The 25,821-nt window shown below is 40.7% G+C and overlaps 1 protein-coding gene across 5 annotated transcripts; it reads left to right on the top strand.

The window, feature by feature from the left end:
* Positions 1–1,612: 1,612 nt before the first annotated feature.
* On the top strand, positions 1,613–25,215 carry STAMBPL1 (STAM binding protein like 1). Of its 5 annotated transcripts, none has more exons than XM_075504873.1 (11): positions 1,613–1,999; positions 13,046–13,240; positions 14,162–14,379; positions 15,802–15,877; positions 17,310–17,405; positions 18,746–19,097; positions 19,704–19,828; positions 20,682–20,819; positions 21,466–21,578; positions 23,154–23,253; positions 24,907–25,215. In XM_075504873.1, the coding sequence occupies exons 2-11, from the start codon at positions 13,157–13,159 to the stop codon at positions 24,961–24,963; spliced, it is 1,359 nt and encodes a 452-aa protein (XP_075360988.1). In that variant the 5' UTR covers positions 1,613–1,999; positions 13,046–13,156; the 3' UTR covers positions 24,964–25,215. The 5 variants fall into 5 exon arrangements, with proteins under 5 accessions (XP_075360988.1, XP_075360991.1, XP_075360993.1 ...); XM_075504876.1 differs by lacking the exon at positions 1,613–1,999 and adding an exon at positions 2,171–2,378; XM_075504878.1 differs by lacking the exon at positions 1,613–1,999 and adding an exon at positions 2,171–2,463.
* Positions 25,216–25,821: the final 606 nt, after the last annotated feature.

Here is a 25,821-nt window from a genome sequence, read left to right as displayed (position 1 = left end):
AAAACCTGGTGTGTGGACACAGGTCTGAGAGTAAGCTCACTCAGCTTGGAAGCAGCCACCGAGGGGCACTCCAGGACATCAAGTTCAAACTTCTCTAGAGGGCATTCCTGTGCTGTACAAGAAGAACCAGCCACAGACACTCCCTGCAAGAGGTTACAGGAAAGCATTCAGGTCAGTGACAAACACTGCTTGGGAAAGAGCGCAACGTGCAGTGCCTTCCGTAGTGAACACCTAAATCAGCCTCATGTTCAACCTAACATCACCTCTGACCTAACTGAGTTTTACAAAGGATTGCCACATTCTCTAATGGAAGACAACAATTTCCAAATGCTCATCAGATAGGCTCTCCAGTTGCCAGAGATTCCTGCAACCAAACGTTATCTTCTTAATGCCATCCATCAGGAATGCAGTCCTGGAATGGCCAGTGTCTGGACAAGAGGAACACCCACCCCTTACACTTCCAGAAGACTGTCAGCTACCTGGACAACATCCTTGTAGCACTGCAAGGGTCCCCTGGCACCTCTGCTTCAGGACGGGATTAACTCAATAGCCCCACCCAGCACAAAGACACCCCTCCACGGCACAGACCAGAGCCTGTCTTTTAGAACGCTTTCAGCCAAACTCAGTGAGCCACCAGTGTCACATGAAGAATGCAAGGGAAGAAGGGGAGTGCTCAAACAAACAGGAGTTTCATTGCTTGCCCAAATCAGCCCCTCTTGTGTGTTCTTAAAGCCAGGACTGAGACCTGTTGCCCCATACCCCAGCCATCAGCATGAAGAGTGGTACTTCAAGGCTGGGATGCCAAGCAGGCAGAACAGCCATGCACACAACGAAAGGAAGGAAAGGAAATGCCTTTACCGTGCCTGGGGAAGGGCAAGATGAGCTAAACACAAGTATCTTAGAACATATCTAGACTTCCGTGTCCAGGTTTGGGCCCCAGGAAAGACATCAATATACACCAATATCTGCTGAGCGAGTTTGGCAGAAGGCCACCAAGAAGGTCATCCAAACTTATTATGGAGCAACCACTGTGTTGGCTAGACATTCCTAGCAGAGATCTGGGCCAGCCCACAGCACTGCACTGCACAGCCTCCTCAGAAACCCAGGCTGACAGCCTCTCTTCCTGCTGCAACCCCCTACCTCCTCCGCCTTAGGGGAGAAAGTCCCCTCCTCTCCAGCCATCCCTCTTCCCAGGTACCACAGTCCCATGCTGACCACTGTACCTTCATATAAACCTTCCTCCTCTTCCTCCTCGCCCACAGACACCTGCCTCACCAACAGTGCTAACTGTGTTTCCCCTCAGTTAGGCGCACCCCAGGTGTAGATTAGCCCAGGCGAGGTGTGCGTGCCCACCAGTACCCAAGCAGGTACGGACTCACTTAAGCAATGGCTGGACCGACAGCAGGAACGCGGGAGGCGTGGAGGGGAGACACGGGCCGCTCTCCCAGGTGAGCACGGGCCACGCTGCGGAAACCCCGCTGGGGGCCGCTCTGCCCTCGCCCGCCTCCGCTCACGGAAGGCACCTCCCGCGCTCGCCGCCGCTCCCCCTCGCCCCCGGGCAGCCGTTGGGCTGCAACGGCGGCCCCGTGCGCGCAGCGGCGCCCGCGGCCGTTGGGCTGTAGCGGCGGGCAGCGGCCCCCGCGGCGCAGAGCGGGACGCGGCCACGCCGCTCGCCCCGGCGCCGCGCAGGCTCCTCCCTTCGCCCCGCACCGTAACCTGGGCCGGCTGCGGCGGCGCAAGGCCCTCGGATCGGCTCCTCTCCGCGGCGCCGCCGGCACCTGCCGCCCTGCCCCGCCCGCCGCTCCTGCGCAGGGCGCCCAGGACACCGGAGTCCCGGCGGGGCGAGCCCGGGCGGCGGAGGCCCAGGCCGCCTCGCCGCTCCTGCCTTCCTCCCCCCCCCCCCCCCCCCCCCCCCCCCTACCCCCCGCGGCGGGGCGGGCGCCCCTCGCTTTGTCTCCAGCACCGGCCGCCGGGGCCGCTCACACGGACGCGAGACCCGGTAAGCAGCCGTCGCCTTCCCCGGTGTGGGGAGCGCGGGGCAGGGAGCTGGCGGGGCGCTGCCTCCCCGCCTCCATCCCGCTGCTTTGCGCCAGTGGTCCCTGCGCGCACAGCGAGAAAGAGGTGGCGCCGCGCCGTGCTGTGCGCTGCCCCTTCCGGGGCCGGGGAGCGGCGGGAGCCGTGGCCGGTACGAGCTCCATCAGCTCCGCTGCCCTAGGGAACGTCCCCGATCCGGCCCGTCCCCGCCGCGGGTGTCAGGTGCCGCGATCCCAGGAGGCCTGTCGGAAACCGCCCTCCTCTAGGCAGGGCGGAACTTTATGTACGAGCGGCCTCAGGCGGGGTGCGCGCCGGGGCGCGGAGGAGAGCGGGAGCGGCTCTTGGTGCGTGGGTGCACCGCGGGCATCACGGTGTCACCCGCGACTTCTGGGTGTGCGGGGAGGCGGGGGAGCGGCCAGCCTGCGCCGGGTAAAGCTGCTGATTTCACTGCGTCTACAAAAATAGGTGGTTATAGGATGGTGGGGAGCGGAGTTCAGAACGTTACTGTCTTTCAGAGAGAAGTCAAACTTATAACAGTACTCTGTTTTTAAATAATTTCCATGTACACGTGAAAGATTATCATCGGAACAGAAAGTGAAAGAATGTAAAAAAAAGAAGAAATTGTGTTCGCTGGGCATCTGTAACTCTCATAAGCTGTTTCTGCTCACGTACCTCATTTTGTACCTACCTCGTTCTGACCTCTGTAGGACCGAAGCTGTCCCTCCGAAGTGCACCAAGGAATGTCACTCACTTCTCTTGCACATGGATGCGCTATCTTGTTTCAGAAGCGTGGCAAAAAGTCTCTTCTGGGGGAATTCCTCTTGGTTTGGAATTATTTTTATTTAATATGCACGTGGTTCTGACTGCTTGTCTGAGAAGTCATGGGCAAGAAAAGACCCACCTTTTATTGAGAATGGAAAGTGGTGAGATTATGAGGTCTTGGATGGACAGTAGTTCCTAGGGAGTTCATTCCTCAGGCAAAGACTGGCTTTGAGAAAGTTCTGTCTTCACAGAAGTGAGTTTTCTCCTCATTGAAGGCTAAAGTGGTTGACTGTCCAAAGCTGTAGTTAGCATATATTTGATAAATTGCCTTGGACCATCAGGTCTTAGAAAATAGGATACAGACTCAGAACTTCGTGGAATATTGCTAGGAGAATGGAGTCCAGGTTTGTTGTTGTGGGTGTTGCTGAGGCAATATGTTGTGTTACTCTGTAACACCTGAATTTTCTGACGTGCTCAATACATTTCTGCCTGGTGTATTGCATGTCTAGGTGCTAAAGGTATGAGTAACTAAACCAAAGGCCAGTGTTGACAAGTCCAGCATTTCATAGATCACAGGAGAGTGTAGGAAGCATTCCTCCCAAATCCTGTATAATTCTGTAGGTGCAAATTTCATAGTTATGTTTTTTCAATAGTATTTTAAATGGCTGGAAGTGCACGGGGGTTATTTTGTAGTATTATGTTTAAAAAGAGGGTTCGGTGTCGTGATCAATCCTGCAATCATGTGTATTACTGATATTGCTATGGGGATACTGTGAAGGCATTTCTCATGTGGTTTTCTTTATGTGCATGAAGCACGCTCAAGGTCAGGCCTTAAGATATTTCCTGGAAGTTAATCACCAAGCTGAGAAAGAGTGTAGCTCAAGGTGAGGGGTGTCACGAAATCTTCAACTGCTGAGGGAGTGGCAAGGTGACTTATGCATGAAGACACTGAGCAAATGCTGTACAAAAATAATTATTTGCTCTCTGTTTGCTGGACTTGTATGCATAGTGTTTTTTTCTGTTCTTATCTGACTCCTGAGATCTTATTTCTGTATCAAAGGTTACATTTCCAGATTGTGCTCTGCAACTTAGTTTGCTGCTGTGTAATGAAAGCCTTTGTCTAGATCATTTTAATAAATATTTAACATTTAGATTGCCATGCCAGAAAACATATTTTCTGGTCATAGTTTCCATTATAAATAGAAGTATCAGTGCATGAAAGCAAATGTTCTTGCTTGTACAGTTCCTGAATGATCCGTATGTAGTGGCTTGGTACTGTTGTTGCATAGGCATCCCTTTCATAAAAATCCAGCATTTTCAATCTTACACAGATGATGATACCTCATGGTAATGCTGTGAGTCAGGCACCTGCTCAGACACAACCCGTTGCCTACCACTTCCTACTGGCAGCTCTAGATGAGTCACAGTTCAGCACACAACATACAGAATTGCATTGGGGAAGCTGTGGGCTCACTACATAATCAATGTACAAAGTATCTTCCTCTTTTAGCATCTCTGAACCACTGTCAAAAGGCCTTCAGACATGTCTAGCTCTCTCCACTGATATGGAAAGGAGCTTGAATATGCTGCAAAGATCATTGGACTCATCCTGAAGGGAGCAGCAAATAATTTGGAAATAGGCTCAAAGGTAGCCTGTGCATAGCTTCACTGGGATGGATAGTCTGTTGGCCTGCAAGTGTATAAAATGTTAGCCACAAATCATTGTGCTCAGCTTTGATATTCTGGATAATTCAGCTGACTTTCAAGCAGCCCTGTGAGCTGAGCCCTGTGAGTTACAGGCAGTGCTGTTATAAAACATGTGCTTGCCATTGTAAATCTTAGCAAATTTACAAAAGAAAAATTAAATATTGTAACTATCCAAGTAGAAAAAATGGTCTAAAGCACACTGAATTCTTCTTGTAGAGCCAGACATTCCTGGTTTTTTTTCCCATCTGCTCATAGAATGAGACATCCTGAATCATCTAGGATAGGGCAGGAGGTCAAAGACTTCATTGTGAAAATCAACTAACTGTATTATCTTAATATAAGCATCGTACTGCAGAAACATGCCAGATTAACTGGTAGTTATTTGTACTGGTTGACCACACTCCATCCTGTAGGTAATATCAGTTTTTTATCTGCACTTTGCTTACTTAACCACTAGTGTACAAAATAGTCAGAATCCATTGAACTAATGCCCCAAGTTATTTTTTCTAGATTTGAGGCCACAAGACAAGCTTCATTCTTTATAGGCAGTTTAATAGACTTCAGATGAACTGTGAATTTGTATGTCAGAAATGTCAATTAAATTTAATTCTCCTTTTTTTGTCGCCTACATTATAAACCATAAGAAGTAAGACAGAATAGGAATTTGTCATCAGATAGAAACAGAAATTGATTGTTGCAACCAGTTACTCACCCAATTAACAAATGTCCGTATTAGAGGTTATGGAGTCTGAAAGTGTTATAAAATTAAGTAGGAAATATTGCCAGAAAAATCATTACCTCTTATGGGAAGAACAGGATGGTTCTTAACCCTTCTATCCTAGTGGGACTTTGCCTCTGAGAGAAATAGGGCTACAGGCAGAAAAATCTGTGAAACCTGAGGATTTGCAAGGAATCATGCTTTCTTTGTTTCTTGGAAGTCTATGAAGTGTTGCAGACCTCTGTGCTGATTTTAGCCTCTCATTTGTTTCCCTTAGCAACACAGCTTCTTGTCTTCATGGTGGAAGCTAGTTTTATCAGTGATGTTATGTATTGCAGGTATCTCTCTTTTTCCAGTATTTCAGCTGAATCATCAAAGAACAAATTATATAACAACAGCTATTTCTTTTATTTCTGCCCTCTTCTGGTACACTAATTTTGATGGGGGTTTGTTGTGGATTTCCTAAAGGAAGGAAATGGCACTGTTTTTCTACACATGGCACTGTTTTTCTACACCACATCTAGAACATCCTTTTAGTGGGTCACTGGAAAGATGCTGTCCTGTGTTGCATAAGTATATATATTCAGTGACTGCCTAAGAAGGCTATTGCTTGTAATCCAAGACATTCTAACGTTGGTGATACTTTATCCATTATGTTAAAAATACTTTTCTGCTGAAACTGAATGGTGTTACCAAAAAAGGGAGGGAGGGAAGGGATTGTGTTTTGTTTTGATACAAGAAACCACAAGAGAAAGAACTGTCAGCAGTTCACAGATGCATGTTTCAATGTTCAATATTTCCCATCTGTTTTTCAGCACATTCTCTTAAAAGTGACTAATATCTTTGTAGACAGAGAATATTAATAAATCTGGTAGTGAGCCATCACCTATGTATACAGCTCAAATGCATAGGGTTATGTTGTAGTAGCACGGACATACTAAATCTTGACTTCAAAATAGCCTGCATAAAAATGAATGAGAAAATGGGTGAAGGTCAGAGTTCTCTGTGCTCTGAAGCAATGGGAAAAGCCTGTACATTTAAAGGTTCTACATTCATATTCTCTGTAGGGAGTAAGAGTCAGGTTTTTGCATGTGTCATGTGGGATGTTATCTGCATGTTGTAGTGGTTTATTAGAGTCTTAGGAGACCCAGTAGCAATCTAATTTTATCGAAGTAGCTTCTTAATGCAGTAATGTCTGTAACTGTTCCAAAAGGAAAACTGTCCCTAGAAAACAGCCAGCCAATGATATTCAAGTAGGTACATTAACTGACTGCAGTCATCCAAATATTTGCAGAACAACTTTAAAAGTCTTCAAATAATTGTTCTAACTTTTTTTAACTGTAGGAAAACAGGCCCTTGTGTCACTCGCGTTTTCTTTAGCTGAAAATAAAGCTCAGTTTTGTGGTGTAAGATACAGCACTGAGTGGCATAACCATATAGGCAAGGCTTGGGTAGCAGATCCGTGCATGGAGGATCTCCCCTGCACGTGATTTCTCCCTCTCAGTACCCAAGCAGGTGAAGATGCTACTGTCTGTATGCCACTGACAGTCTGCAGAGAGACCTCTAGGCAGTGTGCTGGGAGGTGGGTGGGACTGGTCCTTCACAGTAGGTGAAAAAGAGGATATAACCTTGACCCACTTCTTGAAGAGATGGTTGTATAGCTCAGCAGCTGCCTCTGGGAGCCAGTGGAGCCTGGGAGGAGGTCTTGGCAATGCTGTTTAAATGGAGCCATGGAGCTAAGGAGCAGTGTTAAAATTATGAACTGGAACCAAGACAGGCTCTTCTAGAGCCAAGCTTAGTAGCTCCTACTATGAAGAGCAACTTCTCCACTGAAAGGCATGGGGTTCTCAGCAAGCGGCTCTTTTCATTAGCAAGGTGCTTCTTTTCATTGAAAGGCCATTCTGTTGGTTTTGGTTGATTGGGTTTTTTCTCTGCACAAGAGAATGATCTTGCCATGACATTCAGTGCTTTGTTGTTTTTTTCCAGAAGAGACTACTTACTATAATAGCTGAATCACTTGCTGTAACGGTGAACGGTTGTTTCAAAAAACATGTTGACAGATGAACATGCTGTTTCTTTTTGGAGAGAACCAACAGAAGGCAGTTTGCTATTTAGGCTGTTTTTTAGCATATTTTATATCAAACCCAAGTGTGTGTATAAATGATTATGTGCTGTGCCAATACATGGCCTGGCATTGAGTTAGATACCTGTATTTCTAACCTATTTTTCATGAAATTCACTTGAACATCCACTTCAAAGTACAGAATTACAAGTATCTGCATCATGGGTCACTTATTGGCATGAAACAGTCCTTTATCTTCATCTGGCAATCACTGGATGTGCCCTATTTCAAGTTTGCTGAGACAATTTAGTTCCATTATGGGTAATTAAATGGTGTTTTTTGCACTTTAATGCTATTTTAGTGAGAACTGACCCCTTTACGTTGAGACGCATCTTTATTTCTAAGATTCTATAATCATGACACTTCCTAGTATAGTGAAACAGAGTATTACTGCTTTAACTTGTCATGACAATATTAAAGTAAGGTTTTCCTTACCATGGGATGAATGCGGGACTGTGCTCTCAAGAGTAGTTTGTAAAAAGCGGAACTATGTCACATTTTAGCTTTTATATTAGCAAATATTTCTAGATATACTGTAAGGATCCTGATCCCAGTGAACTGAAGTGAATTATTTTGATGGGAACAACATCTGGGCTTTACATTCCACCAAAATATCAAACAAAGGGATGAGTATTTCTGAAATAATCCATTATTAAAAAATATGCAAAGAATAAATCAGTGCTAATGCCCCAAGTCCCTGTTATTCTTAACAGAACCTAAGCTTTGAATGAAAAAAGTGCTTTGGAAAATTTTACCAGTGATCTCTTTAATGCAGCTTTTTAGTAAGACCAATAGTCAAAATATTGACAAATGTTGCTGACAGCAGTGAAGTCAGTGTGTTATGAATAATTTCCATGGAATTTAAAAATGTGTTACAAAGGGGAAACTAATGATTAAACTAATATTCGCTGAAGTTAGGCAGTTACTTGTTTATAAATCTAAAAAGCTCATTCAACATTTAAAAACCTCTTCTGAAGAAGGAAAAGCAGCCTCAAGATGACGATAAGGAGCTGAAATTCAGTCCTCATGCTCTGCAGTCAGCTAGTTTCTGGGAGGTACTGGTACTCTGAGCTCCTTTTTGTGACTCTGTCTTCTCCAGACAGTTTGGGCAGCGCAGCTCCCTCTGGGGTACCGCCAGACACTGCGTGCATCCTTTGGCAGACCGTGGTCCTGCTTGGCTTCGTTGTCTTTGCTGGTACAGTCATCTCACATAGTCAGGTTATATCGGTGAAGGACATATCATACTAAATAGACATTTTGGAGCCCATCATAGGAATGCACGAAGACTGATACAAGCTCTTTCTGCCCAGACTGGGCAGAAAGAGGCATTGCAAACAGAAACTGTGTAACTTCAATAGTTCGTACTGCGCTTGAGCTAATAAGCCTTGCTGTGCAGCCATGTGTACCACCTTTCGCTATCACAGGGCACAGTTACGTAGCTTGCAAACTTAGCTGGGTCATGCCTCTCGGGCTTTAAGCACAGGCAGAGGGGCTTTTGTTTGTCCACATCCATGCATCCTGGCAACTGTTTGAAATGTGCCAGCATGCAGCAAACTGTGAGGGCGTTGGAGAATTTGTGATGAATTATGATATTATACCTTTCAGAAAACCATGAGAGTTTGTGTATGCGTTCTCCAGATCTTCTCGTACCACCTCTGTCTCATTAGCCTACTCTTGAGGTACTTGATATGTCTTGATATACTTATTCTATCTTCATGTAGTACTATTTGCATATATTTTCAAGTTAAAATTGCTCTCTCTGCTTTTCACTTCCCTGGTACTTGGTACCATGCTTGTTAGCCTGAACAGAAAGAATTACTTTCATTGCCATTTAAAATGCTGATTTTTCTCAACTTTGCTCTATCTCCTGTGGCTGAAGGCCTTTGATTTAATAAAGCTGGATTTTACAAAGGATTAATGCATAGTATAATAAGCTGGATCATAGAGGAAAACAAGTGTTTTTTGAGGAGGAAATGGGATTTGGTGAGGAGTGCCATTACCAATAAAATCCAGAAAAGTTTCTTAACTGTTGAAGGGATGTTAAATTCTTATATTCTGATAATGACTGTCAGAAAATTCATTACTGGAAAAGCTTGATTTGCATGCTAAATGTCCAGACATTTCTTCTTAATCAAACTTTACCTAAGTCCATCTAAGTTAGTTGGAGTGCCTGAAATTGTAAAGCATCTTTACTCTTAGAATTTAGAGCACTTTACATTCTAATAGACTAAGACAGCTCCAAGATAGCATTGCTACTCGTCCCCTGTGGTTGCAGTTGGAGTGTAGTTCACTGTATTAGCATAACTATTTTGTATCTTTGAATATAACTAGTTTCAGTTCCACAGAGAGGTTTGATACTTGAATTTCTCTTTGCTCTTATAGAGTGAAATATAAGTGTATTTCCAGAAGACAAAAAGTCACTCATCTGGACTGGGCAATTCTTGTAGGCACTGTACAAGCTTTTAGGGTGCGTTTTCAAAGCCAGCTCATATGAATCTAGGACAGCACTGCCTCGGAAAGGGGCAAGTCTGTCTGTTTTGCTGGCTTCATGTTTCTGCCTCCTCCCTTGCATTCTGAGTTTGAGAAGGAAGTAATTAATTTTAAAAGTCCATTCGATTTTAATTTGGATCAGCTACAACTTGCCTTGAAGTCACTGGTGTCAACAAAATGGAAATACAAAGAAATATGGTGGGTGTGAGGGGAGCCCCTTGGCAGTATCATGGCCTTCGACCAGCTGAAGGTGGTTGCGAAGCTGCGCCATGAGCAACATTATGCACAGAGGCATTCCAGGGAACTGGCAGACATGCCTGTGGTGGTGTTTTTAGTAAAGCTTAACTTTCTGCATTTTAATCGTTTATAATTCTGGCCAGTGTGTCCATGTGTTAAGGGTAATATATTGGAGTGCAGTCATAAGACAGCCCAAGTTCTTTTTAGGATTTTTTTTTTAATTATGCTGCCACCTATAATAGCTAATATATTTAAGTCTTATTTGACATTCTTGCAGAAGTGATACAAATTCATCCTAGTAGTTCTTCTTTATTTACAGTGTCTGGTTTTTAATGTGCTCCTGAAGCAAAATTTAGAAAGTCAGTTTCCTCTTTTATTTGCAGCGATTCTTCTGCTAAGCTCTTGCACTGTGGCTTGACTTGTGCTCTCTGCAGAGCTTCTTCATCCTTTCAAAGCTCTGACACAATTGTGAGGAAGTGTGAGTTTCTGCTCTTACCAGATGTCTCCTCTTTAAAATACCTCGTATTACACATTTTTTTCCTTATTTTTAATGCTTCTTTAGGTTAAAAAAAAATCACTGAAATAACTTATAAATATAACTTTAATATTCTTGGAAGCGACCAACGTGAGAAATGTTTGCAAGTCAATGGTTCCATAATGTCTGCCTGTGCCAGTTCCAAAGAAATTTTGGCTGGGGGATACCATAGGCTTCTTTGTTAAAGACCTCTTTGGGAATACTGCCCCCCCCCCCCCCAAAAAAAAAAAAAAAAAAAAAAAACAAACCACAAAACACCAATTAGTGGCTTTTGTGTTTCCCACTTGCTGCGCTAACATTTTCCACTTGTCTACCACCTAGGCTGAAAGGTCTTCAAGGTGTGGTAATAGTTGAAAGAAGCATATGATCCATATCCCATGTCCTCCATAGGGAAGCATCTCAAGAGCGTTCTCTTGAGTGTCCATTTCCTCACTAGATTTTGGAGAAAGTCTGTAAGGGAGACAGTGCTTGAAAAGCAGATTTCTGGCTCAACAGCTGCTAATTGAAATGGGGAATCGAATAGAAATACATTTCTGCATCCTTTACTTTTGAACATTTTTTTTTAATGTATAAATTGAATGAGTAGAATATTTTGCAGTTGGTCATACTTAGATGCATACTTTAGACCAAAACCAGCCTTCCATTCAGCTATTGTGGATCTCCTAGTTGTTTCTAGGGGAAATAAAAAAAAAAAAGAAATCCACAAGAGATGGATAAGTAAGTAAGATTCATAAGCATATGAATGCAGAGTCTCTTACTGAGGATTTTATTTCTGCTTAGAATCTGAGCTGCAGGAGCAGAAGACTAACAAGAGCTCTGTGCTGGCCAAGCTTTTAGCCCTCTCTTTTCACAGTCTACCACACCTACAGTGGTCCAGCTGAATAAGGGTTTCAGGTGGAACTAGCCATAAGGCAGTGTGTTTCTTGGTGTAGGCTAAAGCAAAAATATTTAATTATTGTGGTCCCATGGAGCTTTTCTGCAGCCTGTGAGTAGGCAATGAATAGGCTCTCCTGCCGAGATGATCTTTTACACCAGAGCTCCACGTGTGTAAAATTAAAGTGTTTGGAGAACTGTTTCCATTAGCGCTGCAGCCACAACTAATGTTGATGTCTTGGGTGTATAAGCCATGCTCCTTTTTTTTTTTTTTTTGTCACAAATTGTGCAAGCATTTTGAATACCTTAATTTGAAAAAAGCAGGTCTTGAAATTGAATTAACAGACCTGTGACATACCTGATGATGAGAATGAAATCTTGAAAATGGAAAACATGGGTATAAAGTCAAGCAAGAACACATTCATTGAGATTGGGAGGTCATATGTCAAAGCAGAGTAAGATTGAATTAATAAGGTAGAATGAGTATACCAGTAAGGGCTTTTACAAGTAAAACAGGATATTTCTGATTATTTTAAAGAAAGTGTATTACTTAAAATTGTTGCACTAATTGTTAAAATTAAAGACTGATCTAATAGATACTGTTAGTTTTTGGAAAAAAATGAGGAAGGCCCAAATACAGAAATCAATACTTGAGAAATGCAGCCAGCTAAAAACATGTTAGGGTTGGTTTTCTCTAACCCAGAGTCCTCTGGCCTCTAGAGAGAGGTGTGCTGAGAAAACATCTTTGCTGAACCCACTCTTTATGCTTTTACGAAAGCATAAAGCATATTTATTGCAATATATTAAGTACCTTCGACATTCAGGATCAAATCTGTTTAGATTGAGTGCACAGAAGTGAAAGACGACATTAGCAGCTTCATTTTCATATTTCTAGTGTAATTTAAATAATTCATTTCCCTTTCAGGGGTTTGTTGGTTGTTTTTTTTCTTTGCTGATGACCACAGCTTGTCTAAATATTTGTCTTTACTTGTTCAGAGCTGTGCAAGAAGCAATTACTATTAGTTGATTCATCAGAGTTCATTGTATTTTGAGTGTTGTTGAAATCAGAAAGCTGTGCAGGTAGAACAAGTGGTACTTGAAATATTTTCTCTGCTTTATATTACTGATATGAGTTTGTGTGCTAAGTTTTATTTTTAGTTCTAGACTTAGCAGGAAAAAAGATGCTAGATTCACACTGCTTATAAATAAGTTTGTCAAAACATATGCTCAAGGAAACACAGATTCTGTGATTAGTCTTTGACCTTTGAGTGTTTCACTTCATGCTTGAAAGTGGTGGTTTTTTGAAGTTGCTGTAAAAATTATAAAAATAATCTGTTACATTGTGTTCTAATCCACTGTAATAACATTAGAACAGGTCAGCTAGTCCACAACTGTCCTGTAAGCCCCCATGCATTCCCACTTCAAATTCTAGATGCCTGGTAAAGTTTAGATTATTATTAAATATGTAAGTACTGTGATGCTGAAGTAATGAGTGGGTGCAAGCATGCAAACTTACGTGACATTTGAATGTATTTCTAATCTGAATGACTTGTCATATTTTTTCCAGCACATGACCACAATCAACGTATCTGTGTTCAAGTTTCCCTTGGGCTAATAAACCCTGAGACAGCTGACTGCAATTACTGAGCGCTGGATTGATACTGCCCTTTGCAGTCAGATGGAGACTTTGGAGGAAAAGAGCGATCTCCTTGGTTTGCAGACAGAGAACAACATGGAACAACCATTCACTGTTAGCTCCTTGGTATGTATTACAAAGAAATGCTTTAATGGCTTACCACCCTCTCTTTCAAATAGGAAACAATTCGAGAGAGCTGTTTAGCAGTGTTGGCTGTCAGCTACAAGGGTCTTTTCCTGCGTGTTGCCAGTTACTTGCATGTTCTGCCTGATGGTTTTGTTGGAATTTGTTTTATTTCTGTATATGTGGTTTATGGGGTTTTAGCTTATTTCAGTGATCAGGTTTTTGCAAAGTTGAAGTGAACATTTTGAACAGAAAGAGTAAAAATTTTCGTCAAAGTAAGAGGAAACAACTTGCAGTAGCCACCTATTTAGCCACTTAACAGGAAGGTAATGATTATCATAAGCAGCTATGCGTCTTCTTCAGTAGAGTTAGTTCTAACTTCTTAGGCTTTAACTGCCCCATTTGAAACTGGAAATGAACATTTGAACTGAACTGTTGACTGACCAGGGAAACTTATTGCTCTTTGTTAGCTGAACTATACCCAGCAGTCATACCCTATACATCATGCAATAGGAGTCTGAGTATTCAGGCCCTCCACCAAATTATTTCAATAACTTAAGGCAGAACCTTATAGACTTTCATGTGTGGGGGATTCTAAAGAGGACACACTTTGTGTTGCCTTTGATAATTTCTACTGGGGTTTACTTAATTTTATCTTAACTTTTTTTTTTTTCCTGGGATTTTTTCGTAGTTTGAAGATTTGGGGAGGGGGGTAAGATCACTCTTATTTGTAATTGAAATCACAATTTATTTGCAATTGAGAAACACGTTGGAACATTTCAGCTGTGGCTAGCCGGTGGGGAAGCCAATGCCTGTTTTGAGAAAAAAGCTGAAGATTTCCCTTGAGTTTCTTGAATGAGATCACTTACTGAAAGTGAAATGTAATATCTGGTTCTCTTTGCTAACCTCTCTGTTCTTTTTCAGAAAAAGCTAGTAGCTATTCCTGACCATACAGACATCTCTGTGACCCCAGAAGAGAGAGTACGTGCCTTAAGCAAACTTGGCAGCAATATCACAATCAATGAAGATATCACTCCGCGTCGTTACTTTAGATCTGGAGTAGAGATGGAGCGAATGGCATCAGTATATATGGAGGAGGGAAACCTGGAGAATGCTTTTGTTTTTTATAATAAGTTCATAACGTAAGAAACCATTTGTAGTTATTACAGCTTATAATTCTGACTAAACTGAAATGAAGAGTTGCAGTGAAAACGGGGCACCCCTTTAGATTAGGAGAAAAATGTTTAGTGTGTTTTTGCAGAATAGATTTGTTCTTTGGAGATCTTTAACCACAGGCTTTGTTATAATTTCATCTCAGCTGTTAGTATAGTAATCCTGTCCATCTATTAACTGCCAGGCTTGAACTAACCTAATGTACAGAGGTTTAAGTTTACTGTACCAGGCTATGCTATGAGCACTGTTTCCCACAGATTCTTCTGTATCTATCAGCATGTTGGTTAAATACAGCGCATGGCTTGAAAAGCAATGTTTAGATAAGATTTCTAAGCCTTTAATAGTTATGCCCTATGAGCTTCTGCCGATCTTAAAGATGATAGTATTGCACAGCACTTAAAAAAACATGAAAAAATGGCTTTTTGCCTCTTTTTACTTTTTTTCCCCAAAAGGATTAAGTCTAATTTATTGCTTCTTACAGGAGTAAATGCAAAATCCACAATATATGTTCATTGTATGATTATTCTCCCCACCCAAAAAAAACCAAATCCAGACAGCTTTCATTACAACTCTCAAAATAGCCAGCTGAAAGATATATCAGCGGCAGATTTAAACTTTTTAACTACCTAGTTTTGCTATAGAATTGATTGGTTTGTTTTCTTACTTACGAAAGGCTTTTTTTAATATGCATATTTTAAAATTTTTATAATAGGAGACTTCCTTCCCCCCCTTATTTTCCTCATACTCTGAAAACTAGATCAAATCTTTCTTATTCCACTTAATTTTAAATGTATGTATCTCTATAAAAAGAGGGTCTGGAGGAGAACATTGCACAAATTGCTGAAAGAATGATAGCAGCTGTGTATTCCAAACTCCTTGCAGCTGAGTGTTGCCATAATTTAGATGTCTGGGTAGGTTAATAACACTGCAGTTAGCTGTGCAGCGTGGTCTAGTAAAAATAACTGTTTTAATGGTAGTCAGTGCTGCATTCTGGACTTCCTGTTTAAGATTCAGCATTTCGGCTAAGGACAGATAAAGACAGTAGAAATAGGATTTATTAATTCTGGCTAGGGTGGAGGGTGCTTTTGAGGGCTATTTTTAGGTGCTGGCTGCTAGTTAGTCCTTTTTTTAAACCAACCCAACTACTAATGAAAATAAAAATATATTCAGATGTAGAAAATAATCTCCTATCATTACCCTATGTGTCCCATACAAGTCTATACAAGAATTTCACTGTTATTTTAAACAAATGAATGTGTAGGAACCTGCTCCAAGTCATCTGGAATTCAGTGCTTAAGAGTTATGTGAAACTGATTTTTCTGCCAACATAAAAGCTATTGTGGATATTCCTCTGGCTACTGAGGCGAACACATGCATGTTTAATTTCCTAGGTTGTTTGTAGAAAAGCTGCCCAGTCACCGAGACTATCACCAGTGTGCAGTACCAGAAAAACAAGATATTATTAAGGTAGGGTTATGGTTTCCTGGCCTTTAAGAAATGTTTCCGCCAGAATCTGTCCATTCTTTCCCATCACTCCTTTTCCCCCAGTGCACACATGGCCCACAGCAGCCACCACAGCTTGAATTTCTGATATCTTTCTACACTAGTTATTCATATTTAGTTTGGTTTAATCACTTGATCATTACAGGAAATGAAATTATCATTCTAAAAGGTAAACAAGAACAGTCTCTCAATAAGTTGGTAGATTGTTGGAAACTCAGGTACATCTATTTCTGAAAGTTTACATATTTTAAATATGCTAATTTAACAGGACTTAGAGTTTGATTCTGGTCCCGATTATCTGAGTGGCTAATGGTCCAAACTGACTGCTGCAAACAGAGGGAAAGAGATATGTGTGGCATTACTGGTGTCTGTGCAGTATTTGCTTACCCTGCTAAATAATCAAAGTATATTTTTGCTTTCTTTATTACCAAATATGTATTTACTTGGTGTTTTACCAAAATTTTTCCCCCCACTTGTATTCAAAAGTTTCCCTTTTTCTTTTTATCCCCCCCCACCCCAAAGAGAAATTTCAAATACAGCTTATACTGAGCTTAAAACATCTGGAATTGCCCAATGAGTAGCGTAAGTGTCTGTCTTGCTTTGTGCTGGCATATTTGCTTGCTTTCTTCACTGTTAAAGCTGAATAATGTCATATTCAAGGCCAAAATGCCTCATGCCAAATTTTGACCATGGCCTACAATCTAGGAAAACATGTGTTGAGAAAGGGCATCTAACATGCTGCCTCCTATGGCACTCAGTAGGATTAAGCACATGGTCACTTCCTCTCCCTTGCCTACCCTTTCTAAATTATTTTGTAGTAGCCTCTGCATCAGTAGAAAACGTTGGGCATTGCTTTTGTTTTACAAAGCAAAATTGTTTTGTCTGCCAGGGCTGTCACAGGAAGCTACAAGTGTAGCTATCCCTGCAAATAAACTGTTTTTTTTCCCCGCCTAGAAATGGGCATATGCAGTCATAGTTCTGTCCAGGGAGTCCCAGAGAAAAATGTGATGATCCTACCTGAAACACTGAAAGTTCGACTTAGCTTTTTTATAAATTGCACCTACATCAACAATGTTAGTCATCACACACCTATTAAAACAAAACAGAGATAAGAGATTGCTAGAAAAAGGACTAATCTTTCCTTGAGATAAGAGGTAGTCATGTCACAACTTTCACTGATATAAATTAATATAGTTTTATTGAAAGCGGTGTACTATAGAAGTTTCACAAGCTGATGATTTAGTGTGTATTTCTTCCTTTCTTTCCTGGGAGAAGAGGAGTAGGGTTTTTTTGTTTTGTATTTTTTGAAATCTGTATTATAGCTGAGTTTGTTTTCCAGGTGGTTCTTTTATTGTTCATTTTTTAAACTTACCTATCTTTCTCCCCCATCCCAAAGAAATTGAAGGAGGTTGCATTTCCACGGACAGATGAATTGAAGAGAGATCTTTTAAAAAAATATAACTTAGAATATCAAGAATACATGCAAAATGAAGTAAGTTTTGTATGTTTTTTAAATCTTTGGTATGAATATTTTTTCTGTCATATAAATCTCCTTAAAAATTAAGCAGTAAAATGCCAGTTCTACAAGAACGTATTCATTTCACGGGCTGCTTAGAATGACTTTTCACTTCTCAGAATCTAATCAGTTGGTCATTTGAAAATAAATAATGCAAGTGTATGCTTGGAAATAAATGTGCTATGATATTTACGCAATAAGTCTACAAATATCTGAATAGGTCTTGGGTACACTCTGATGTTCTTTTATAAAGAGGATACTGTTGATACACTTACATGAGTATGTAGAAAAGGTCCCTTGGCTCTGAATGTGCTCAAGTTTGAATTGATCCTCTTGGAGTCTTTAAATAACTGTAAATACTTGCATCTTGTGTATTGAAGTCAGTGAAAACAGGACCTGTAGTTTTAAAAACTTGTCTTGGAAAGAGCATCTGAGAAAAAACGCCTTTTCTTTCCTTCCCTTGAATTGGATCTAGAGAATTAAGAAGGAAAAAAAATAAACATCCCCCACGCCCCATATTCCTGTCACTGATTGGCTTGAGGCTTTTTTTCCTGCTCTATTTTGTTCATGACATTTAAGAAATGACTTTGCTCTGTTTTTTTCATTTGCTTCTGGAGATGCTTGATGCTCTCCTTTACCAGGGAATAGGAAGGGCTGTTGAAACCTGAAGCTTCCCTTGCAGTTGGTGGAACAGCAGGTGGCTTGGGGGCAAGGGGGCATAGACATAGCCCAGAGTGGAGAAGGTACCTAATGTGTCTGAGGCTGGAGAGGCTATGCACCAAAGCCAGGCTGAGCAATCCAGGGAAAGCTGAGGAAGGAAAGTAGCAGGAGAAAGTTGACAAACCCTATCCAGACAGCAGCAACAAGCAACAAAACCAGATAACAAAATGGATTATGAAATCTACCCAGAAAAGCCATGTGCTCATGGATCTCTTGTTGCATTGAAAATTGTAAGGGCTTATGCTTGTCTCTAGTCTCTTCACCATCACTATTCTGAAAAGTCTTTTTTTAATGACTTTATTATAATGGGTAAATGAGGCAAGTGGTATCGCTACTGAAGTAAGAACACAAAGCACCACAGGTATGCAGATTGGAAGCTTTGCTCTACAATTCGTTACTTATTGTATATCCTTCCATATCATATTACTTTTGTGGATATAGTTGTATTTGCCAGTTCAGCAAACAGGTTCCAAAAGACTTAATTTTTAATGACAGGATTTGATGGTTTTATTAAACAATTAGTTTGCTTCTTTCCCTTCATTTTTTGTAGCTTCTTTTAGTGTCCTGAGAGTGTTACTATTTTGCATATGTTTCAGAACAAATGTAAAACTGAATTTCTGAAGAAACTAGAGCATCAAAAGCTAATAGAGGCAGAGAAGAAACGAATCGCACATATGCGGCAACAGCAGCTTGAATCAGAACAGTTTCAATTCTTTGAGGACCAGCTTAAGAAGCAAGAGCTAGCTCGAGATCAGAAAATCAAAGAGAGCATGGTTATGTCTGAACAGATAGATGGAAGTATGCTATCTTGTATTTCTGTACCAAAGAACAGTTCCTTGTCTACTGCACTGCTTGAGAAAGAAAGGAGTGGCACATCTGGCTGGGCTGGACATTCACCTCCAGTAAACCGGGTCTTAAAGCCGGCGGCTACTTTAAGTGCTGTTCAGAGTAAGTGCAGAGTTTTGTTTTGTTTTTTTTTTTACTTTTTTATTTTATCTGCTTCTTTTCTGGTTATAGCAGTCCACATATTGCATATGCATATGTATTTATTCACTGTGAGGATGTCCATAGTGAACACGTTAATGTACACACAACAGTTCCATATAGTTTCTTCAATTTAAAAGAGGAGATTAGTTGCACGGTTTCACATTTTCCAGTTGAGTATCAATAGATGGATCTAGAGATTGAGCCTTAGTTTTCCTGTGGAATGAAGTCTGAATCTTGCCATGGACTTCAAGGGAACAGAAGCAGAACCTGCAGTGGTTCACCCTGGAAAGCCCTGGACTGGGAAATGGTATCAGCTCGCTGTCACCTCAGAGGCAGGCTAGTGAGCATATCTCATGGACTGGTGACCTCAATTTAGGGTGAAGTGCTTGTGCTGTAGATTTATTCTCATTAGAAATCTGTGATGTGGTAAGTATAATTCTTTCACTTTTAATAATTTCCTGTAACTGTGTATATTTCCTTATTTTAGGGAACTTCACTGTGTAAGCTGCAAATGCCTTTTTATCTCTCTCTCCTTTTTTTTGTTTGTTTGGTTTTTTTTTTTGTTAGCTCAATTGGCCGAAGCACTCAGAGGCGTCATTTTGCCCAGGGATCTCTGTCACAAATTTCTGCTGCTGGCAGAGGCAAATACAATAAGAGGAATAGAGACATGTGGAATTCTCTGTGGAAAACTGGTACAGTTTAACCCTCACATTTGTATGGGGAAAGGCATATTTGGTAGTGCTGTATTTTCCTGCAAGGTGTCAATTTCGGAGCAAAAGCAGATCTAAACAATTAGTCTTTAATGTAATTAACTTCATATTGTAACCCGAGTGGTCACTTCAGCAGTGTGGGCTTGCCTTATTGGGGAAACATTTGATCAAAGTTACACTGCTGTCTTTATAAAATGTAGCAAGTTTTTCAGCACGCTGTACAATACAGGCTTTTTCGAGTACTTTCTCTGGCATTCATCTAAGGTAAGTGAGGTTTAGTTACAGGACAATGAAGTATAAAGACTGTTAGAATCTACTGGAGTCATCAAATCCATAATGGCACAACAAAAAAGAAGAAAATTCCCCCATCAAGCTGTAGAACATCTGATTTTTCAAGCTGTTTTTTTTCTTTGACCTAGATAATACTTAATGTCCTTTCAGAGCAGGGAAAGATGTCATGGCTAATGCTGGCAAAGTGTATTTGAATTGTATAAAGAGAAAGAATAGCAAGAGTAGTGATGTTCCAAGTTTCACAGAAAATACCTGTAGTATTCTCAAACCTCTTTTTTCATGTTTTTAATTTTCTAAAGGATATCCTTTTCACACTGATCTCTGCAAACATTTCAATCCAACAATCTCATGTTGTTACTAATACTTCCCTATATGTTTTCACGCTAAAAAGCTAAGTCGTATTTTCAGGTGCAGTACGTCAGTATAGCTGCACTGGAGTCAGTGGAGCTATACTGCTTTGTTTCAGCTGATAGGCTGACATCTTTCAGATTCTGATTTAGCATTTATTCATTTGTTCCACTCTAAGTCAATGTTTGTTTTACAGACACATAATGAGTTTACTATTACCCATGTAATAGTGCCAAAGCAGTCTGCAGGACCAGATTACTGCGACATGGAGAATGTGGAAGAATTATTTGGTATTCAGGATCAGTATGATCTCCTCACTTTGGGTTGGATTCATGTACGTATGACTCGTAGATTCTGGCTTTCCTATATCAGCTCTGCATACTATGTGAAAGAAACCCTGGAAATAACAAACTAAAGAAATAACTGGAATAATCCAAATGAATCTGCTCACTTAATTCTAATTGTAATGATGTACGTGAGCACTGATGTTCTCCACAGATGAGTATTTGTTAATGAAGTTGAGGCATCCTGTTGACACAATGGGCCTGCTTTTGCCAGTGCAACTTCTGTTTATATTGATTTAGGGGGATTTTATTACTTTCTAATGCCATTTATTTTTCTACTATATTCAAAATTTGGGGGGGAGGGTATTGTGTTGTTTAAACTTTATATTAATTTCACTTTTAGGGATTTTGGACAATCAAGCCATTTCCCTTTGTCTTGTGCTTCTTCATTCCACCATTTTCCCCCCATGATCAGAAAATTGCTTGTACATCTGGTTGTGAATGTGCCTCCATAAACCTCATACTGAAAAGCCACCTGAACAATGTAGAATCTGGGTTAATAGGAACTTAAGAAACCAACCTGGGGAAGTACTGATGCTTTCACTTGTTATAAATTATTGTTCCTTCTTGAATGTATGTCGACCTTGATTTGTAAGAAATATTTCATGATGTTGAGCTTTCCCTTTCTTTTTGTAGACACATCCAACACAAACTGCATTCTTATCCAGTGTTGATCTTCATACTCATTGTTCTTATCAGCTAATGTTGCCAGAGGCCATTGCAATTGTTTGTTCACCAAAGCATAATGAGTGAGTTCTGATTTTTCTAAGTAATATTTTCCCCTGCTCCTTATCTTAAGATTTGATCAAATACAAACAGCACATGTCAAACTGGGATGAGGGGCAGGAATATTGTATTGTGAGTTTGTTTTCTTTTAAGTTGTTTAGACTTACATTCCAGTCAGTCTATATGCACAGTGTTGTTTCTGGCTTCTCTCTCCTCCTCCCTCCCAGCCCCAGGTTTTAAATTGTATTTGTTTTTATACTGTGGTCAACCAAGTAGTAATGACAGGAGCTGTTCTTCTGGAGACCTCGTTGCTAGTGCCCTACCACAGACCTATCTTCATTCTGCCTGATGAAGAAGGTGGAGGGGTTAGACGTATTTCTCTAGGATGATATGAAAATTGCAGTTTGGGGCGTAGAGGGATAAAGATCACTTTTTTGATAATAAGGTCCTATTTTTGTATTTCATAAAATACAAACAGTAAGTATCTAGAAAAACCTGGAAGTGTGTAAGTATTAATGTGAAGGTTTATAATGGAACAAGTTGCCCAGAGAGTGTGTGCAGTCTGCGTCCTGGCTGGGAGATATTGAAAACCTGACTGGACATGGTCCTGGGCAGCCTGCTTGACGTGATTCTGCTGGAGCAGGGGGGTTGGACTAGACAGTCTTCAGAGGTTCCTTCCAACCTCAGTTTTGTGACTCTGCCTTGGTGTGCTTGGAGTTTCAAGGCCCCAGGGCTAACTCCATTGTTTAGACTGTGCATTTCTTCAGCCTTTCTTTCTGGCCTTCTGCCCCTTGTAGATGACTTCTATGAATCCCATTCTGGTTGCCTAGCTTCCTACATGGGCCATTCAGCTGGCAGAGCTGTAAATACAGATTGAGTGGCAAATGCACAAGCACCAGAGCACAATGTCTGCATACCTTTTCAAATCTCTGGTCTTGCAAACTTTCATAGTTTATGCTAATACCCTATAACCAACTCTAACCTGTTACTCCTATCTCTCTAACCTGTTACTCCTATCTGTAACATTTATTAATCAGGTGCTGTCCTGAAGTTATTAGGTATTAATGTTCTTTACAGAAGGGTGAGTTTTCTAACTTTATTCAATATGCAAAGTGTTAGGTCATACATATGCAGCAGTGCATTTTCTTGTGCTTTGTATTACTTGATTACCTAAAAGAGTGGGGAGGATGTGTACTGTCACTAGTCATTTACACAGCTAGCTTAATGGCTGTTCTCTTTCAAGTTGCTCCTCTGGAGTTCAGTGAGTGAAATGCCATCCAGAACACCTACGTTTCTGTTTTGTACCTGATCCTGTATGAACCAGCCTTGGCCCGTAGTGGGCTAACCTGCCTAATGGCAATAGCAACAGTACTGTGGTTTTTCTCCCCTTCCGCTCATCATCTCTTTCCTTACAGGAATACAGATCCCCTTGATTTCAAATTTCTTTAAGAATCCAACCCAGCCTTAGCTCCTGTGTGACGAAGGTTACTGAGTACCATGCTGTTGTCCTTCTGTTAAGCTAAGCAATTTGTATGTGAAACCTTGGACTTGTATTATGGGGACAGTATGTAACAGTAGTTTCATCTTTTGCATTCCAGCACTGGCATCTTCAGACTTACTAACACTGGCATGCTAGAAGTTTCTGCTTGTAAAAAGAAGGGATTCCATCCACATACAAAGGAGCCTAGGTTATTTAATGTAAGTATATAATGCAACATGGTTTTGACTATTCAAATTCTTGACCGTGGTTCTGCTGCAAGCAGAAATTATATGTGTTTCAGATTAGGTTTCTTTATACTTCCCCCCCTCGCCCCCTTTAATAACTCATTACCCTTACTTCACTGACTCAGGTAGACATCTGAAGTCTACTTAAGCAGTCGATAGCAGCCATGAGATGAGTGTTACACACTGCCATTCAAATGGTGGCTAACTAGAGGCAGTTACCACCAGTCACTACTTTTACCTGCTTTCAGACGCAAAAGCCACAGTTTCAAGTGGAAGTTGGTCCTGAGCTCTTCAGGTTTTTAAACAAAGCATTCAGTTCATCTCCCCAGCTGTGGTGTCCCAACAGAAGATCCCAGCTGCTAAAAAGTGCAGCTATGAGTATATTAAGCCCAATTTCCTTCATTGCCCATAATTCTTTCCCGGCTTCTCACAAGACTTTCTCAGTAACTACCATATCTTTTGATGTTTTAATAGCATAGTATGCTATATGTATGGCCTAACACTATAATCAGTCAGAATTATCAGAAATGTCACTGTTGTCTGGAAGACAACAATCTTTACCTTTGAATAATTAAGATTTTTTTTAAATGGGGCTCATGTCAAATACAGAGCATCTCATATAGCTCAAAATAAAATGATCGAATGCAGAGAAGTAATACTGAAAGACATTGGAATTTACTTCTTTGTTGTAGGAGACTCAGAATGTCAGTATTATTCCTCAAAAAAAGGAGAGGTTGGGTTTCTTTGTTTTGTTCTTTTATCATTGACTCTAGGGATAATGAGAAGGTAGTGCAACTCTGAAAAATTTTAAGACTTTTGTTCCAGATGATAGGTTCTTTTCAATGGTCCTTTACAGACTTAGTTCATGAACGATGTTGTTACTGGCCACATGAGCTCAGTTAGTTACATTCATTAGACACACTGGTGGTAGCACATATCAAACACAAATATCCTTTCAAGTACAATCCTCAAAACACATTGATCTTCCAACAAAAACAGTAAGATCACAGCCTCATTTCCTGGAGGAAAAATATTAGGGGTGATAATACAGGAAGCTTCATGAAACCTGACTAGAACAATCCTAATCTGCATCTGTCTGGCTTCTGGTAAAAGCTCTTCTCCACAGAACCAAAACAAGCTGTTACTTAGTCATGACTGTGTCTAAAGACACAGTGTCGTCCTAAATGCTTTAAAAATCCATCATGTGGGCAGATGTATCTGAAGCTGCTGCAGGAAAAGAACAGAGTTCACGCTTTCCTTGTTGCTGTCCCCCATGCACCTGTTCTAATGCAGCACACACCACCTTCCCCCTCCATTTCAGATATCCCATGCTGTGATACATAAAGGATAGCACAGAACTATGATCTGTTTCACAGTCCAAGCACTAAGCAATATTCTCTTTAGAAATTTTTTTCTGATGGCATGTTGTAGTCCTTGCTTTATTCAGCAGCCTATACCTGTGATGGTCAGGTTTGCCTGTGAACAGGCACAGTGATAGGTAAAATCAAAGTTGGATAGATAGGCACAGTATTAGGCAGGCTCAGAAAATTAAAAGGAAACAATAGCCCTCATATGCTATTTTACTGAAACTGATTTCTGTGAGTAATGGGTTGACTTCTTCTGCAGCCGTGTACCCATGTGGTCGGGAAAGACATAAAGATAATTGTGCTGGATCTGAGGTGATACAGATGGATGATAGCGATGTTACTACACAAATGGCCAAAACAGAAAAATGGATTCCTGTTTTTCCTACATTTTCAGAAATGACTTTTATATTTATACATTTTAGATTGAATGGTTTGATATTTATTGCTCTAGCCTGTTTTGGAGTTATTTTGTTGCTCTGTCAAGATGGAGTTCAGTGGCATTACCCCTGAATCTGTAACCAAGTCCCACCTATAAAACACAACCTAATAAAATGAACATCAAACAACAGTAACTGCATTGAAACAAGTAATGTTTGTTTCTTTTGTCACTTGTTGGCATCAATTGCTTTCTGAGAATCAGAGATTTTTAACAGTGGTTGGCTTTTTGTGACTTCCAGCTATGTACATCTCTTTACTGCTTCAGTGAATTTACATTATATGTAGTAGAGTCAAATACATCAGCTTGGGTGATTTTTTTTTTTCATCTTTTTCCCCATTCCATCCTTGTATAGCTCAAATTTCAGCTAAGTTATTAAGCAGAAAACACAAGCCCTTTACCTGAGAGCTGACCCTCATCACATCTTGGCATTGCAGAGATGCATCAGAGTCCCTTGGAAAAATGTGTCTTCTCCAGGAACCCTCTAGTAAAAATTTTTATTCGAAACCAAGTTCTTATCCTGAAAGGGATTCCCTGGATCTATCTAGAGTTAGATAAAAAGATCTAGATAGAGTTAGAAGGAAGAACCATACAAAGTTATTTGCTCTAACAAGAGTTTATTTAGTATCTGTTCCAACAACCTAGATGACCTATACTTTAAATAATAAGGTTAGTACAATAAAGTTTGGAACATGTGCTAACAGTCAGAAGCTGGACAAGATCTGGAACCCAGGGGTT

The sequence above is a fragment of the Mycteria americana genome, chromosome 6, assembly GCF_035582795.1.
Source record: "Mycteria americana isolate JAX WOST 10 ecotype Jacksonville Zoo and Gardens chromosome 6, USCA_MyAme_1.0, whole genome shotgun sequence".
NCBI classification, from domain to species: domain Eukaryota; kingdom Metazoa; phylum Chordata; class Aves; order Ciconiiformes; family Ciconiidae; genus Mycteria; species Mycteria americana.
The sequence above is the reverse complement of the archived record's forward strand: the minus strand, read 5'-3'. Positions and strand labels throughout refer to the sequence as shown.

Excerpts from the sequence above, each read along its gene's own strand:
- STAMBPL1 (XM_075504873.1), top strand. The coding sequence starts at position 13,157 with ATGGAGACTTTGGAGGAAAAGAGCGATCTCCTTGGTTTGCAGACAGAG. Across the intron at positions 21,579-23,153 it reads TGTTCACCAAAGCATAATGA|CACTGGCATCTTCAGACTTA; the intron begins GTGAGTTCTGAT and ends TTTGCATTCCAG. Across the intron at positions 23,254-24,906 it reads AGGAGCCTAGGTTATTTAAT|CCGTGTACCCATGTGGTCGG; the intron begins GTAAGTATATAA and ends CTTCTTCTGCAG.